Source organism: Aythya fuligula, chromosome 20 (assembly GCF_009819795.1).
Source record: "Aythya fuligula isolate bAytFul2 chromosome 20, bAytFul2.pri, whole genome shotgun sequence".
Taxonomy (NCBI): domain Eukaryota; kingdom Metazoa; phylum Chordata; class Aves; order Anseriformes; family Anatidae; genus Aythya; species Aythya fuligula.
Genome location: NC_045578.1, coordinates 6,791,884 through 6,806,394, shown reverse-complemented (window position 1 = coordinate 6,806,394; position 14,511 = coordinate 6,791,884). Strand labels below are relative to the sequence as shown.

General features: G+C 65.3%; 1 protein-coding gene across 1 annotated transcript; it reads left to right on the top strand.

Moving 5' to 3' along the window:
* The first annotated feature begins 1,321 nt into the window (after window positions 1-1,321).
* On the top strand, window positions 1,322-14,334 carry KIAA0100 (KIAA0100 ortholog). Its single transcript, XM_032200960.1, has 39 exons — window positions 1,322-1,392; window positions 2,144-2,273; window positions 2,536-2,582; window positions 2,719-2,881; window positions 2,989-3,107; window positions 3,399-3,459; window positions 3,556-3,736; window positions 3,814-3,937; window positions 4,271-4,395; window positions 4,483-4,550; window positions 4,647-4,795; window positions 4,996-5,114; window positions 5,326-5,489; window positions 5,610-5,874; window positions 6,004-6,209; window positions 6,336-7,431; window positions 7,683-7,874; window positions 7,957-8,159; window positions 8,242-8,360; window positions 8,437-8,657; window positions 8,781-8,971; window positions 9,057-9,156; window positions 9,236-9,438; window positions 9,589-9,883; window positions 10,023-10,180; window positions 10,299-10,505; window positions 10,595-10,694; window positions 10,868-11,050; window positions 11,346-11,467; window positions 11,551-11,706; window positions 11,794-11,915; window positions 12,003-12,183; window positions 12,260-12,346; window positions 12,451-12,561; window positions 12,668-12,803; window positions 13,031-13,155; window positions 13,355-13,456; window positions 13,537-13,671; window positions 13,760-14,334. The coding sequence occupies exons 5-39, from the start codon at window positions 3,022-3,024 to the stop codon at window positions 13,940-13,942; spliced, it is 6,276 nt and encodes a 2,091-aa protein (XP_032056851.1). The 5' UTR covers window positions 1,322-1,392; window positions 2,144-2,273; window positions 2,536-2,582; window positions 2,719-2,881; window positions 2,989-3,021; the 3' UTR covers window positions 13,943-14,334.
* Window positions 14,335-14,511: the final 177 nt, after the last annotated feature.

Here is a 14,511-nt window from a genome sequence, read left to right as displayed (position 1 = left end):
CAAAGTTCATCCCTCATGAAGTCCAGATCCTAAAGTCCAGATGAGACATGAAGCAGAGCTCCCTATGTAGAATCTGACTGGAAGCAGATCCCAGTGCCCCACATCCAACGCAGATCACAAACCCCAAACCAGATCACAGAGCCTCAAATTCAGCTCAGATCCCAGTGCCCCAAACACAACGCAGAACCCAGTGCCCCAAATCCAACTCACACCAGCTCCCAGGGTCCAGATTGGATGCAGGCTGGATCCTGGCACCCCAAATCCAACTCAGATTGGATCCTGGTGCCCCAAACCACATTCAAAACAGGTTCCGGTGCCCCAAACCAGATTCAAATCAGATTCTCGTGCCCCAAATCCAACTCAAACTGGATCCCAGCACCCTAAATCCGACTCAAACCATACCCCAGCCCCCCAAATCTGCCCAGCACCATCCTGGACTCCCCACCCCTATCAACCCCACTCCTCTCCACCCCGATTCCTCTCCCCGTGTCCTGCTGCTGGGCCGGGGGCCAGGAAGGAGCTGTGTGCCCGCGGCGTGCTGCTTCCTGAGCACGGTGGAACCGGGGGGGACCGGGAGGAACTGGGGGGAAAGAGGGGGAACCGGGGGAATTCGGGGGGAACCAGGAGGAACCGGGGGAAGTTGGAGGGGACTGGGGGATACCGAGGGGAACTGGAAGAAAGGGAGGGAAGTGGGGGGAGCCGGGGGGAAAGGGGGAACCGGGAGAAATCAGGGGAACCGAGGGGGAAAAGGGGGAACCGGGGAGAAAGGGGGGGAACTGGGAGGAACCGGGGGGTGCTGGGGAGAACCGGAGGAAAGAGGGGAGAGGAGGGGAACCGGGGGAGATGGGGGGAACCGGGGGAGATGGGGGGAACCGGGGGGGATGGGGGAAACCGGGAGGAACCGGGAAAAAGGGAGAGAACCGGGGGAAACCGGGGGGACCGGGAGAAAAGGGGGGGAATCGGGGGAACCAGGGGGGCCCGGGGGGTCGGAGGAGAGCCGGGGGGGAACGAGGAGAAGGAGAAAAACCGGGAGAAACCGGGAAAAAAGGGAGGGGACCGGGGGGGGACCGGGGAGGTACCGGCAGCGGGGGGGGGGGGGCGGAGGCGCCGCTCAACTCCGGATAAGGCCCCGCCCCCCCGGGTGGTTGGCCACGCCCCCTCCGCTGCACGACCACGCCCCCTTCGTTGGCCACGCCCCTCGCGGCCGTCACTGCCCCGCCGGCTCCGCGGGCGCTGCTGGGAGGGCGGCGGGGCCCGGGGGGAGGGGGGGGCGCCCGTCATGGCGGCGGGGGGCCCGGGGGGTTCGGGGGGCCCGGGGCTGCCCCTGCCGCTCCCCGGCATCGCCCTGCTCGCCATCGCCATCGGCCTGCTGCTCGCCGCGCTGCTGGCGCGGTCAGGGCCACGGGGAAAGGGGGAAATGGGGGGGGTTGGGGGGTCCTGGGGGGGGTTCCGAGGGGGTGAGGGGGGTCCTGAGGGGTGTGGGAGGGGAGGGGAAGGGGTGAGGGGGGGGTAAGGGGGATCCTGGTGGGTGTAAGGGGGTCCTGGGGGTATGAGGGGGTCCTGGGGGTATGAGGGGGGGGTCCTGAGAGGTGTAAGGGGTCTTCAGGGGGGTGAGGAGGGGTCTTTGGGGGCTGGGGAGCGGTCCTGAAGGGGTCCTGGGGGGGTTGAGGGGGTCCTGGGGGCGGTGAGGGGGACTTGGAGGGGTTAAGGGGGGTCCTGAGGTGGGTAAGGGGTCTTCAGGGGGGTGAAGAGGGGTCTTTGAGGGCTGAGGGGGGGGTTCTGAGGGGGTGAGGGGGTCCTGGGGGGGTCCTGAGGGGTGTCGGGGGGTTTCTTTCTGGTTCTGGGGGGGTCTTGGGCTCCTGGAAGGGTGTAAAGGGGGTGTAGGGTTTGGGGGGTGGGAGAGGGGTAGGGGAATATGGAGGGGGGCTCATAGTTTTGGGGGGCTGGGCATGTAGGGGGGCTATGGGTTGACATGTGGGGGGGGGACAGGAATATGGGGGCTTCTGGGGGGTCCCACAGACCTATGTGCCAGGTCAAGGGGGGGCTGCGGGCTGGCTGTGGGGATTCGGGAGGGGCTCAGAGGGGTCGATGCGGGGTGGTCCGAGGGGCAGGGGGCTGACCCCATCCCTCTGTGTCCCCGCAGGTGGCTGCTGTGCCGCCTGGCCGTCAGCTGGTGCCGCCAGAAGCTGCGGGCAGAGCTGAAGATCGGCTCCTTCGGCTTCTTCTGGGCCCAAAACATCAGCCTCAAGTTCCAGCAGAAGCAGCAGACGGTGGTGGGTGCCCCCGGAGCGGGGGTCCCGGGGTTTGGGGTGAGGGCAGGGTGGCCACGGTCCCCTTTGGACATGGAGCAGGTCCCTGCTGGCACGAGACTCTGGGGTTTCACCGGTTTCACCCCTTTTTCACTGGCCAAATTTGTTTTTTTTGGGGGGCTCCCTGCGTGATGCCGAGCACTGGGAGCGGGGTGGGAGGTTTGGGGTGGGCTCTGCGGGATGTTTCTGTCGGTTTCCTCGCTCACCTGCCCCTTTGTCCCTGCAGGAAATCGACAACGTCTGGATCTCCAGCAAGCTGAGCCGGGAGCTGCCGTACGTCCCCCCAGCTCCCCAGCTGCTCTTCTGGGGCCTCGCGGTCTGGAAAATCCTTTGGGGTGTCCCACAGAGCCCCCCCAAGCAGCAGGGCCCGCGGGCTCGCGTCAGGCTTGCCCGTGCTGTTGTTGTGCAGGCGCTACTTCGAGCTGTGCTTTGGGGAGGTGCGAATAAGAACGGACCTGCAGAAGGGCCCCGGCTTCCAGCCCCATTTCCCGGGGGCCCCCAGCGAGGCCGATGGAGGCGAGAGCGGAGGGGACGTGGCCCTGAAACCCTCCCTGCTGCGGCTCCTTAGCCAGGTAGGCTGTGCTCCTGGCAGGGTTTTGTAGGCTCTGCTCCTGGCAGGGTTTTGCAGGCTGTCCTGCCATCGGGGCAGCCCTCGCCCTAACGTTTTCCCTCCCGTCAGCTCTTCTCCATCCACCTGGAGTCCATCAACGTCATGGTTCTGCACGTGGCCACGTCGGAGTCTCTCTGGCACATCCAGGCCAGCAAGACGCGGCTCCTCCTCGCCGGCGATGGGAAGAGGTAACGCTGCTGGCACGCTGCTCCCCTCCTCCCCCAGCACGGCCCCGTTTCCCTGCTGGGATGAGGGTGAGATCTTCTCCCACCCCCACCATCCAGGGTTCCTTCTGTCCTGCCTCGTCCTGTCCCGGTCCCTTTTTCCCAGAGCCATTTGTTTTCCCAAAGGGTGGCTGTGTTGTTCACGGGGTTAGGCTTTTTGCTCTGCTTTTGGGGGAGGAATTGGGGTCTCCGCATCCCCCCAAAAAGCTGGGCGTGGAGGCAGCACGACCCGCAGCCTCGCTCTGCTCCCCCCAGCCTCAACTGCGAGGTGAGCCTGACCAAGGTGAACAGCAAGGTGCTGCGGAGCAGCCAGCTGGTGAGTGCTGGGGAGGGGAGAAATCCCATGCTCTGGGACACCCCGGGACACGTTCCTTACTCGGGACACGTTCCTTACTCGTCCTAACCCCCCCAGGATGACACGTGCCTGGCGGAGCTGGCCCTGGCGCTCTCCCTCTCGCTGGAGATCAGCAGCAAGCGGCGGCTGGTGGGCGTCAGGCTGAGCGTCCGGACCCTGCAGGCAGAGCTCCACGAGGGGCTTTTCTGCAGCCCCCTGCTGCACCGATTCACGGCCGGGGGGGAGCAGCCCAGCCCAGGTCAGGCCCGGGGACAGGGTGAGGGCTGGATTTGGGATTTCTCCTGCTGCCCGTGACTCTCACGTGTCCCACCGCAGGCGCGGAGGAGCCCCTGAAGTCCTCGTCCCTGCTGAGCAGGGCCACGCTGCAGCTCGTGCCCAGGAGGGTGGAGGTGAAGCTGGAGAGCACCAGCGTGGTGCTGTCCATGAACAGCCAGAAGAGGTGAGGGGGGCAGGTGGGAGAGGTGCTTGTGGAAGCCCTGGCACGGTTGTGCCGTTCCCTGCTCCGCCAGAAGGCAGAGAGCAAACCCTAGAGCCCACCCTGGTGGGAAACACTTGAGCATGGCCTGGGGCTGTGCTCCTGGGGGAGAAGGAAGGCAGGCGAGCTGGTGCTCCAGCAGGACAGCTGCTGGGATGGTGATGGGCTGGGCTGCAGGTATATACTGGCCCGTGCTTTGTCCGTGCCGGTGTGTTGGCCAGCTGGGGTGTGAGGCGAGGAGACGGGAGGCCGTGGGGGTGCAGCTCCTGCCTGGCAGCGACTCCCTGCTCTCCCCAGGCACCTCACCTGGAGCCTGAAGCTGCTGCAGTTCCTCTACCGGCGCGAGGAGGAGCAGATCCCGCTGCGCAACTTCACCCCCACCTCAGACCTGGACCAAATGAGCGTAGACCTCCAGCTGGAGGGCAAGTAGCCAGGAGGGGGGCCCCCTGGATCAGAGCTACCGTCCTTTTCCTCCTCCAGCCCTCACTTCTGCTCCTCTCCCTCCCCAGACGGCCTTCTCCTGTCCCAGAGCCGCCAGCGCATCGTGTGCCTCAACTCCCTGAAGACCAGCGTGCAGGTGAGCGGGCGCTGGGCGCGCTCCCGGCCCCCCGGGAGGGCTCTGGTTCAGCTCCCGGCCCGAGCTTGCTGCCACCCCGCGCTCTCCCTGCTCCAGGTCACAGCCATTGACCTCTCGGCTGCTGTGCTGCTCAACACCTGCATCATCCACTACCGCCACCAAGAGTTTTCGCACTGGCTGGGGCTGCTGGCGCAGGAACGCGGGTGCCGAGAGGCGCCTGTCCCCAGCCGGGGGCACAAGGGAAGGTAAACTCAGCCTCAGCTGCTGCTTTTGTGGCTTCTTTCCTCTTGCCTGCCACTCTGACGAGGCGCCCGGGCATGCGGCACCTTCTGTGCACGGCCCCTGGTGTCGTGGTAGCTGGGAAACCCTACAGAGGGTGTCCCTCGGGGCTGCTCTGCGGGATGCAGCACCCCTCCGACAGCCTGTCCGTGGTTTTCCCCCGCAGGAGCTACCCCCAAATCATTGCTCCGATCATCCTGTGTGCCTCGCTGTCCAACGTCAACGTCTCAGTGCAGCTGGGGGACACGCCGCCCTTCGCCCTGGGCTTCAACTCCATCTCTGCAGGTAGGGGTTGGGCTTTGGGGGTGCCTGCTGGGCTCTTCTTGTGGGGTTGGTGGCTCTGTGAGAGAAATATTGGGATGCTCAGCAGCAACGGGGAGCATCCTGCTGTGTCTGGGTCCTGCTGGGGGCTGCGGGTCCTTGCCTGGTTGTGTCCAAGTCCCCCTTTTTTGGGGGCAGCGAGCCCTGCCTGCATCCCCTTCCCCTCTGCCCGCAGATTACCAGCACCTGCGCCCCCAGAGCGTGCACCAGCGGGCGGTGCTGGCCGTGGACCACCTCTGCTGGCGCGTGGGCAACGACTCGCACATCCAGCGTGCCCCCCACCCGCCCAACATGCATGTGTGGGGAGAAGCCCTCATCCTCGACTCTTTCAACCTACAGGTGAGCGGGGAGCTGAGGGGCTGCTCCCGGGGGGGCTGCCTGCCCCTAACTCCACACGGGCAGCACGGTGGGGAGTGTGGTGGGAGAAGGATGGCAGTAATCAGCCAGTTTGTCCTGCAGGGCAGCTACAACCAGCCTCTGGGCATGTCCAGCGCCCAGTCGGACACGCTTTTCCTGGACTGCACCATCCGGGGGCTGCAGGTGGAGTCGTCGGATACCTGCACCGAGTGCCTGGCCAGGGTCCTGCCCCTGTTCTGCCCGCGGCCCGGCGGAGCTGAGCTCGCTGAGCAGCCTCCCTCTGCCCCGAGCGAGCCCTGGGGGCTGCTCTGGAAGGTGGATCTGAAGGTGGAGGATGTAAATCTTTTCACGCTCTCAGCTGTGGTGGGTAAGTGCGGTTGTGGTGTCCGGGCTGGCCCCGTATGGCTGTTCTGGAACAGCCCCCACAGCCAGGGGAGCCTGGCGTGCTGCGGGGTGCCTTCTCTGTGCCTCCAGCACCGATGTGCTGCCCCTCCAGGCGCCCTGGAGCTGCGGCTGGACACGCTGACTGTCCTGGGGAGCGCCGAGAGCTGCACGCTCAGCGTCCAGGGCATGGTGCTGGCCTTGGTGAAGAGCATCACGGAGAAGATGCAGCCGTGCTGCAAAGCTCCTGCCATCCCCAACCCCGTGGCCAACCTCTCCATGCTCTCCGTGACCTACCACAGCAGCATCCGCTCCCTGGAGGTCGGTGATGGGCCTCGGGGCTCTGCTTTAGCTGGCGCTGGGATGGACGGGGCGGTGGCACAGGGCACCAAGAGGTGACAAGAGAGGAGGATGTGGCGGTGACCTGGAGCTTTCTCTCCGCTCTAGGTGCAGTGTGGGGAGGGGCTGGCGGTGCTGTGGAGCCCTCCCGACCACATGCACTTGTACCATCACACCCTGGCCACCCTGCAGTGCCACGAAGCCTTGCGGAGCGCCCTCGGCCGCGGGACGCCTCCTTCCCCGTCCCCGGAGAGCCCGGCGCCCCGTGCCACCACCCCTACTGAGCCAGGAGGGTCCCCCCAGCCCGACGGGGCTCCCCCCAAAAGACTGCTGTCCCTGTCGCTGGAGCTGAGCTCTGCCAAGGTCACCGCCTTCGTCTCCGAGGCCAACTACATCAGCCTGGCCGCTGAACGGACCTCGGTGAGCTGGCACGGCGGCGCCCTGCACGGCTACTGCCCGGAGCTGGCCGCCGGCTTCGACGGCCACAGCATCTTCAGCTTCAAGGAGGTGGAGGTGAAGCTGCTGCCGGAGCTGGAGGAGGTGATCCTGCACCGCTGCGCCTTCCCCACCCTGCGCACCCTCCGCAACCGCGGCTGGGCTTTCTCCTTCGCCAGCGTCAGCATCGAGTTCCCCTACCAGTACGACTTCTCCCGCACGCTGGACGCCGCCGTGGGCGTGCAGAAGTGGCTGAAGGGTTTGCACCGGCGCGGGCGCCCCGCCGGCACCTCCTTGCCTCCCGACCTGCTGCTCAAAGTCACGCACTTCTCCTGGGTTTTCCTGGACGACGTCTTCGAGGTGAAGCTGCGGGACAACTACGAGCTGATGAAGGACGAGAGCAAGGAGAGCGCCAAGCGGCTGCAGCTGCTGGACGCCAAGGTGGCCGCGCTGCGCAAGCAGCACGGGGAGCTGCTGCCCGCCCGCAAGATCGAGGAGCTCTACGCCTCGCTGGAGAAGAAGAACATCGAGATCTACATCCAGCGCTCCCGGCGCCTCTACGCCAACACCCCCATGCGGAGGGCTCTCCTCACCTGGACCCTGGCCCACCTGGAGCTGGTGGCCATGGCCGACGAGTCCTTCCACGGCACGGAGCGTGTCGTGGAGCAGATGAGGGACCTGGACAGCGTCAGCCCCTTCCCCCCCGAGGGGCTGGAGATGGTCACGCAGTGGTGCCGCATGATGAAGGGCAGCGTGGGCAGCTTTTTCGGTGAGTGGTCTCGCGTTCGGGGTGTCCTCAGAGGGCGATGTGGTGGCCGCGTGGCGTGGGCTCTCAAGGCAGGGACCTCGTGGCACTGCGTGACGCGTGGCCGAGTGGGGGAAACGAATTTCAGAGCTGCTTGGGAGTGGGAATGGAGCAGAGAGGCAACAAGGTGGTGGCTCCTGGGACAGCCCAGAGTGTCAGGATGGGAACAGTGCCCATCTGCTGCCCCCTCCATCGTCCCCTGCTCTGCCCCGCAGTGCGGATCCGCGATTACCCTCGCTACCTCTTCGAGATCCGGAACTGGCAGCTCTCGGGCCGGCTGATCGGGGCTGAGCAGTGCGGCCAGGCCTGCTCCCGGCGCCGCCAGGTGCTGAAGTTGGGGCTGCCCTGGGGGGACGCGACGGTGGAGAGGAACATGCCCCCCCTCAAATTCTACCACGACTTCCACTGTAAGAGCTCGAGGGCCGAGGGGGCTCTCTGCCGGGGCGGGGACGTGGCAGAGGACTGAGCCGTGCCCCCGATGTCCCCCAGCTGAGATCTCCCAGTACACCATCGTGTGGGGGCCCTGCTGGGACCCGGCCTGGACCCTGATCGGTCAGTGCGTGGATCTGCTCACCAAACCCTCGGAGGACCCCAGCGCCCCGTTGCCCTGGTGGGACAAGAGCCGCCTTCTGTTCCACGGGGACTGGCACATGGACATCGAGCAGGCCAACCTGCACCAGCTGGCCACCGAGGTGGGAGACGGCGGGGTAGGGAGCGGAGCGTGGCGTGGGGCTGCCTCACACCTCCCTCTGCTCGTGCTGCTTGTGCTTGCAGGACCCCTACAACACCACGGAGAACATGCACTGGGAGTGGAGCCACCTCTCCTTCCACTGGAAACCCGGGCAGTTCGTCTTCAAGGGCAACTTGGACATCAACGTCCGGACAGCCTCCAAGTGAGCGTGGGGCTGAGAGCCTGGGGCTGCTGCTGATAGTGCTGGGGGGTTACCGGGGGCTTCTTTCTCCACCCAGGTATGACGACTGCTGCTTTCTGCACCTCCCCGACCTGTGCATGACGCTGGACCTGCAGTGGCTGTGCCACGGGAACCCCCACGACCACCACGGCGTGGTGCTGCGCTCCCCCGACTTCCTGCCCGAGGTGCCGGTGGGGCAGCAGTACGACTCCTACCGTGCCTTCCGCTCCGAGAACCTCAACCTCTCCATCCGGATGGACCTGACGCGGCCCAGTGAGGGTGGGTAACAGCCCCCTGGGGCAAAGGGGGGGGCTGGTTTTAGCCATCCTTTATCCAGCCCCTGGGTTGGGTGCTGCCATGTCCCTGCCCCGCGGGGCTGGCTGATGACGGGTGTATTCTCAGAGCACTCCCAGCCCCGGATCCTGCTCTACAGCAGCACCCTCCGCTGGATGCAGAACTTCTGGGCCACGTGGACCAGCGTGACGCGCCCTATTTGCCGTGGGAAGCTCTTCAACAACCTGAAGCCCAGTAAGAAGAAGCTGGGGCAGCATTACAAGCAGCTGTCCTACACTGCGCTCTTCCCCCGGCTGCAGGCAAGTCCTGGGGGTGGCTTCCCAGAGTTATTTCCCCTCTTTCCCTGCTCTGATCTCTCAAGCCCTGCTGTCTGCTGTTTCGTAGGTGCATTACTGGGCCTCCTTTGCCCAGCAGCGGGGGATCCAGGTGGAGTGCTGCCAGGGGCACATCTTCACCCGCGGCACGCAGCGGCTCATCCCTCAAGGTGAGCTGAGGTCCCGCTGGCACCCCACGTGCTTCCAGGCCGGGGAGGGTCCCGGCTGACCCCTCTCCCCGTCCCCCAGCTGGCACGGTGATGCGACGCCTGATCTCGGAGTGGAGCATCACGCAGATGGTGAGCGACCTGAGCCAGGTCACCGTGCACCTCATGGCCTCCACCTGCGACGAGAACGCCGACCACCGGCTCGACACCCTGGTGAAGAAAACCCACCTGCTCAGCCTGTCCTCCCTCACCTACCAGCGGCACAGCAACCGCACGGCTGAGGAGGTACCGCAGCAATCACCCCGGGGCACGGCAGGGGTAACCCAGCCCGGGCTGCCCCCGGTGGCATCCCCCACGACACGGGGACCTCGATCTTTGGCTGGAACGGGCTGGAGGTGGCTTCGTTGTGCTGAGGCTCTGCCCTTCTGTGCCCAGGAGCTGCCCCTGCGGGATGGGGACGATGGTTTCCACACACACCAGCTGCACCTGGTGGACCTGCGGGCGTCCTGGACCACCACAAACCGGGACATCGCCTTCGGCCTCTATGACGGCTACAAAAAAGCAGCGGTGCTCAAACGCAACCTCTCCACCGAGGCCCTGAAGGGGCTGAAGATTGACACACAGCTGCAGGCCAAGAAGCTGAAGCGGGGCCCGCTCTCTGCTCCCTCCATCCCTGCCAGAGTCACTGCTCCCATCACCAGCGGCCGTCCTGAGAGAGCCTCCTCGGGGGGTGAGCGTGACAGGGAGTGGAAACGCGCACCCAGCAGTGGCCTGGCTGTGCCTGAAAGCCCAAAACTCTGCCTGCCTTCACCCCGTCGCCTCCCAGCCAGCTCCCTTTGGCTTTTCCCTGACCTTTCCTCCTTCCCCAGGAGCCTACATGCTGCAAAAGCTCATCGAGGAGACGGACAAGTTCGTGGTCTTCACGGAGGAGGAATCGGGGGCTAGCGAGCAGCTGTGTGGCATCGCCGCTTGCCAGACCGATGATATCTACAACCGCAACTGCCTCATCGAGCTGGTCAACTGCCAGGTCCGTGCCCCTGGCCAGCCTGCTGGCCCCCACACTCCGCTCCCTCATCATGAGAGGGGCTTTGCCTGCTCCTGACCCCCCCCCCAGGATCATTTTTTAATTTTTTTTTACCCCCCAGATGGTGCTGCGAGGCGCGGAGACAGAGGGCTGTGTGATTGTGTCGGCCGCGAAGGCCCAGCTGCTGCAGTGCCAGCACCACCCGGCGTGGTACGGGGACACGCTGAAGCAGAAGACGTCGTGGACCTGCTTGCTGGACGGCATGCAGTACTTCGCCACCACGGAAAGCAGCCCCAGCGAGAGGGAGCACGGGCAGCTCTGGCTGGAGGTGAGCCGCCGGGGTTGGCACCTGATGGGCGAGCTGCAGGGAGGGCAGGGAGAACGGGGGCAACCAGCGGTGCCTCCTCGCTTCCCTAGGTGAAAAATATCGAGGAACATCGGCAGCGGAGCCTGGACTCGGTGCAGGAGCTGATGGAGAGCGGGCAGGCCGTGGGGGGCATGGTCAGCACCACGACAGGTACTGCAGGAGGAGCTGGCCACCGCGCCGCCCCAGCGGGTGACCCCGAGGCTGGTGGAGCTGGGAGCTCTCGGCACGTCCGTGTGCGGCTCCGGGAGCTGGCTGCTGCTCTGAGCCCTCTTATGGGGTCCCCGGAGTGGTGCTGAGCCCGTGGTCCCCCTGCCTGTCCCCAGACTGGAACCAGCCCTCGGAAGCCCAGCAGACCCAGCAGGTGCAGAGGATCATCTCGCGCTGCAGCTGCCGCATGTACTACATCAGCTACAGCCACGACATCGACCCCGAGCTGGCCACGCAGATAAAGCCCCCCGAGACTCCCGCTAACCAGGAGAAGGAGGATCTGCTGAAGAAGCAGGAGGGTGGGTACAGCCTGGCAGCGCGTCTTGGCAGGGTCCTGGGCTGACCCACAGGTGCCTGCCAGGTCCAGGGGTGGCCCCTCTTGTCCCTGCTGAGATCAGAGGGGAGCGTGCAGGGTCCCCAGCCTTGTGGGATCAGGGACACCCCCAGAGGCTGGACACCGAGCCACCTAGAGCCAGTGTAGCCACCTCTGCTCGTTCCCTGTCCCTCCACCGCTGGCTGGCCCCCAAGTGCATCCCAAAAGGTACCACCTCCGGCCCTACAGGTGCCCCACGCATCCTTTTTGTGTCCCTGCAGGAGCTGTGGACACGTTCACGCTCATCCACCACGACCTGGAGATCTCCACAAACCCTGCCCAGTACGCCATGATCCTCGACATAGTCAACAACCTGCTGCTGCACGTGGAGCCCAAACGCAAGGTACCCACGACGCTGCGAGTCATCGTGCCTCTTGCTTGCGCCCGGGGCGCTCCTTATCCTCCCTTATTTATCCGCGTGGCCAGGAGCACAGCGAGAAGAAGCAGCGGGTGCGTTTCCAGCTGGAAATCTCCAGCAACCCGGAGGAGCAGCGCAGCAGCATCCTCCACCTGCAGGAGGCCGTGAGGCAGCACGTGGCCCAGATCCGGCAGCTGGAGAAGCAGATGTACTCCAACGTGAAGGTGAGCCCCGCGTCCCGGGCAGCAGGACCCGGCTCCCCTGGCTCCCTGCTTCAGGGCGGAGGGCTCTGAGGGTCGTCTCTCCTTCAGTCCCTGCAGGATGACAGCAAAAACGAGACCCTGCTCGAGCTCAACCACCGGCTGCAGCAGCAGCTGAGCCAGGAGAAGTCTGACCTGCAGCTGGAGAGCGAGGAGCTGAACATACTGATCAGGTACGGGGGCCCTCTCCGCCTTCCTTGGCGTTGTTCCCCTCCTTCCTCCGAGGCTCCCGCATCCCAGCTCTCCCCTGTTTGCTGCAGGTGCTTCAAGGACTTCCAGCTGCAGCGGGCCAACAAGATGGAGCTGCGGAAGCAGCCGGAGGACGTGAGCGTGGCACGGAGGACGGAGTTTTACTTCGCCCAGGCCCGCTGGCGCCTGACGGAGGAGGACGGGCAGCTGGGCATAGCCGAGCTGGAGCTGCAGCGTTTCCTCTACAGCAAGGTACCGAGCCGCCCCGTGGCCCCCACAGCCCCTCTCTGAGCCCAAATATGTGGGGCTGATGCGTTTGTGGGCACAGGTCAACAAGTCTGATGACACCGCCGAGCATCTGCTGGAGCTGGGCTGGGTGACGATGAACAATCTGCTGCCCAACGCGGTGTACAAGGCAAGGGGAGCTGCTCTGCGCCCTGGGGACCCTCGGGGGACCCCCGGGGGACCCTCGGGTGACCCGGCCAGGGTGGCTGTGCCTCACCCCTGGCTTCCCTGCAGGTGGTGCTGCGTCCCCAGAGCTCCTGCCAGTCCGGCCGGCAGCTGGCACTGAGGATCTTCAGCAAGGTCCGGCCGCCCGTGGGGGGCATCTCCATCAAGGAGCACTTCGAGGTGCCAGGGCTGGGCTGGGAGGTGGCAGGGCACAAAAAAAAAAAAAAAAAAAAAAAAAAAAAAAAAAGCGTTTTCCTGGCTCTAACGTGTGTCTCTCTCCCTCCAGGTGAACGTGGTCCCGCTCACCATCCAGCTCACCCACCAGTTCTTCCACAGGATGATGGGCTTCTTCTTCCCCGGCCGCAACGTGGAGGAGGAGGAGGTGGGGGATGAGGAAGACAAGTCCAAGCTGGTGACAACGGGTGAGTGGGGCGGGAGGCGCGGGGCCCTGCTGCGTGGTCACCCTCCTCCCCGGCACCCCGGTGCCACCTGAGCACCTCGGGCTGTGGGTCCAGGACAAATTTTGGGGGCAGCTGCTGGAGCTGTGTGGTGAGGAGCAGAGAGGGGTGGTCTCCCCTCTGGGTAGGGGATTGTTGGGGGGGCATCGGGGTGGTGGTTGCACCCCAGGACAGCAGCCCCTTTGTTGTAGGGATCCCTGTGGTGAAGCCACGGCAGCTGATCGTGGCTGATGATGCGCTGGGGCCGGGGAAGGGAGTCACTCAGGGCCTGAATCGGACGTCAGGGGTCAGAAGATCGTTCCGAAAAGCACCCGAGGTACCTGCTGCTGGGCCTCCAGCCAAACCCGGCCTTCCCTCAGCTCCCGAGCTTGTAGCCCTGTCCTCGCCCTGCTTTCCTGCCCCCCCTTTTTTCCCTGGTGAAGCAATGCCACGGCTTGCTGCCCGCTTTTCCCTTCCCTGCTGCTTTCCTGGCTCCGTCCCCAGTCCTCACCTCCTGCTCCCGGCTCTGTCCCCAGCACCCCGTGGACGACATCGACAAGATGAAGGAGCGCGCGGCCATGAACAACTCCTTCATCTACATCAAGATCCCGCAGGTGCCGCTCTGCGTCAGCTACAAGGTGAGGGGACGGGGACAGGGAGGCGCTGGGAGGGGGTCCCGGGGCCTTGTCCCACTCTGCCTGACCCCCCTCCTGCCCAGGGTGAGAAGAACAGCGTCGATTGGGGCGACCTAAACCTGGTGCTGCCGTGCCTGGAGTACCACAACAACACCTGGACGTGGCTGGACTTCGCCATGGCGGTGAAGAGGGACAGCCGCAAAGCCTTGGTGGCGCAGGTCGGTGGGGACAGCACTCTCTCAGCCTCCCCTCTTTCCCCCTATCCTGCTCAGCATCATCCTGATCCTATTTTCCCTCTTGGGGCAGGTGATCAAAGAGAAGCTGCGCCTGAAGCCGGCAGCGGGCACGGAGGCCCGGGGGAAGCTGGAGAATAAATCGGAGGGGCCCATCCAGCAGCAGGAGGAGGACGAGAAGGCGCGCCTGCTCATCGGGCTGAGCGTGGGCGAGAAGAACCCCAGCAAGAAATCCATCTTCGGCAGGCGCAAATGAAGGGCGGCAGCACCCGGCAGGCCGGGAAGGGACTGGGGAACCCCCCCCTCAAGTGCTCCCCACAGCACAGGGGCAGCCCTATAGTGCCGAGGGGGGGCCGTGCTGCTCGGCACGGTGCTGCCCCAGCTGGGGGGGGGGGGGCTGCGCCCAGACCCTCAGCAGCCCCCTCCCTGTAGGGCAGGGGTGCAGCAGCGGGGGGCTGCGGGATGCAGAGTGCTCCAGGGCCGCTTTGTGGGGTGCGCAAAGCCCCCCCCACCTTGTGCCAAGGGGTGCCCGCGAGCCTCCCCTGTCCCTGCTGTGCGGGTGCTGGGCCCGGTGAAGCAGCAGGACGGCTCCAGGCTGGGAGAAAGGGGAACGGGAGAGAGTTTAAAAGAAGAGTTTTTAATTTGGAACAGCTTGCCACTCGCCTCCCCCCTCGGCGCCGTCAGCACCATCCCCAACCTGTGGTTTCACCCCCTGGCCCCCCAGGGGCTTCCCCTACTTTGGGGGTCCCTCATCCATCTCCTCCGGGAGCCCCTCGGGGTTGGGGACCCTAGGATGCCGTTACCCCCTTGTCCCCTGAAGCTGGG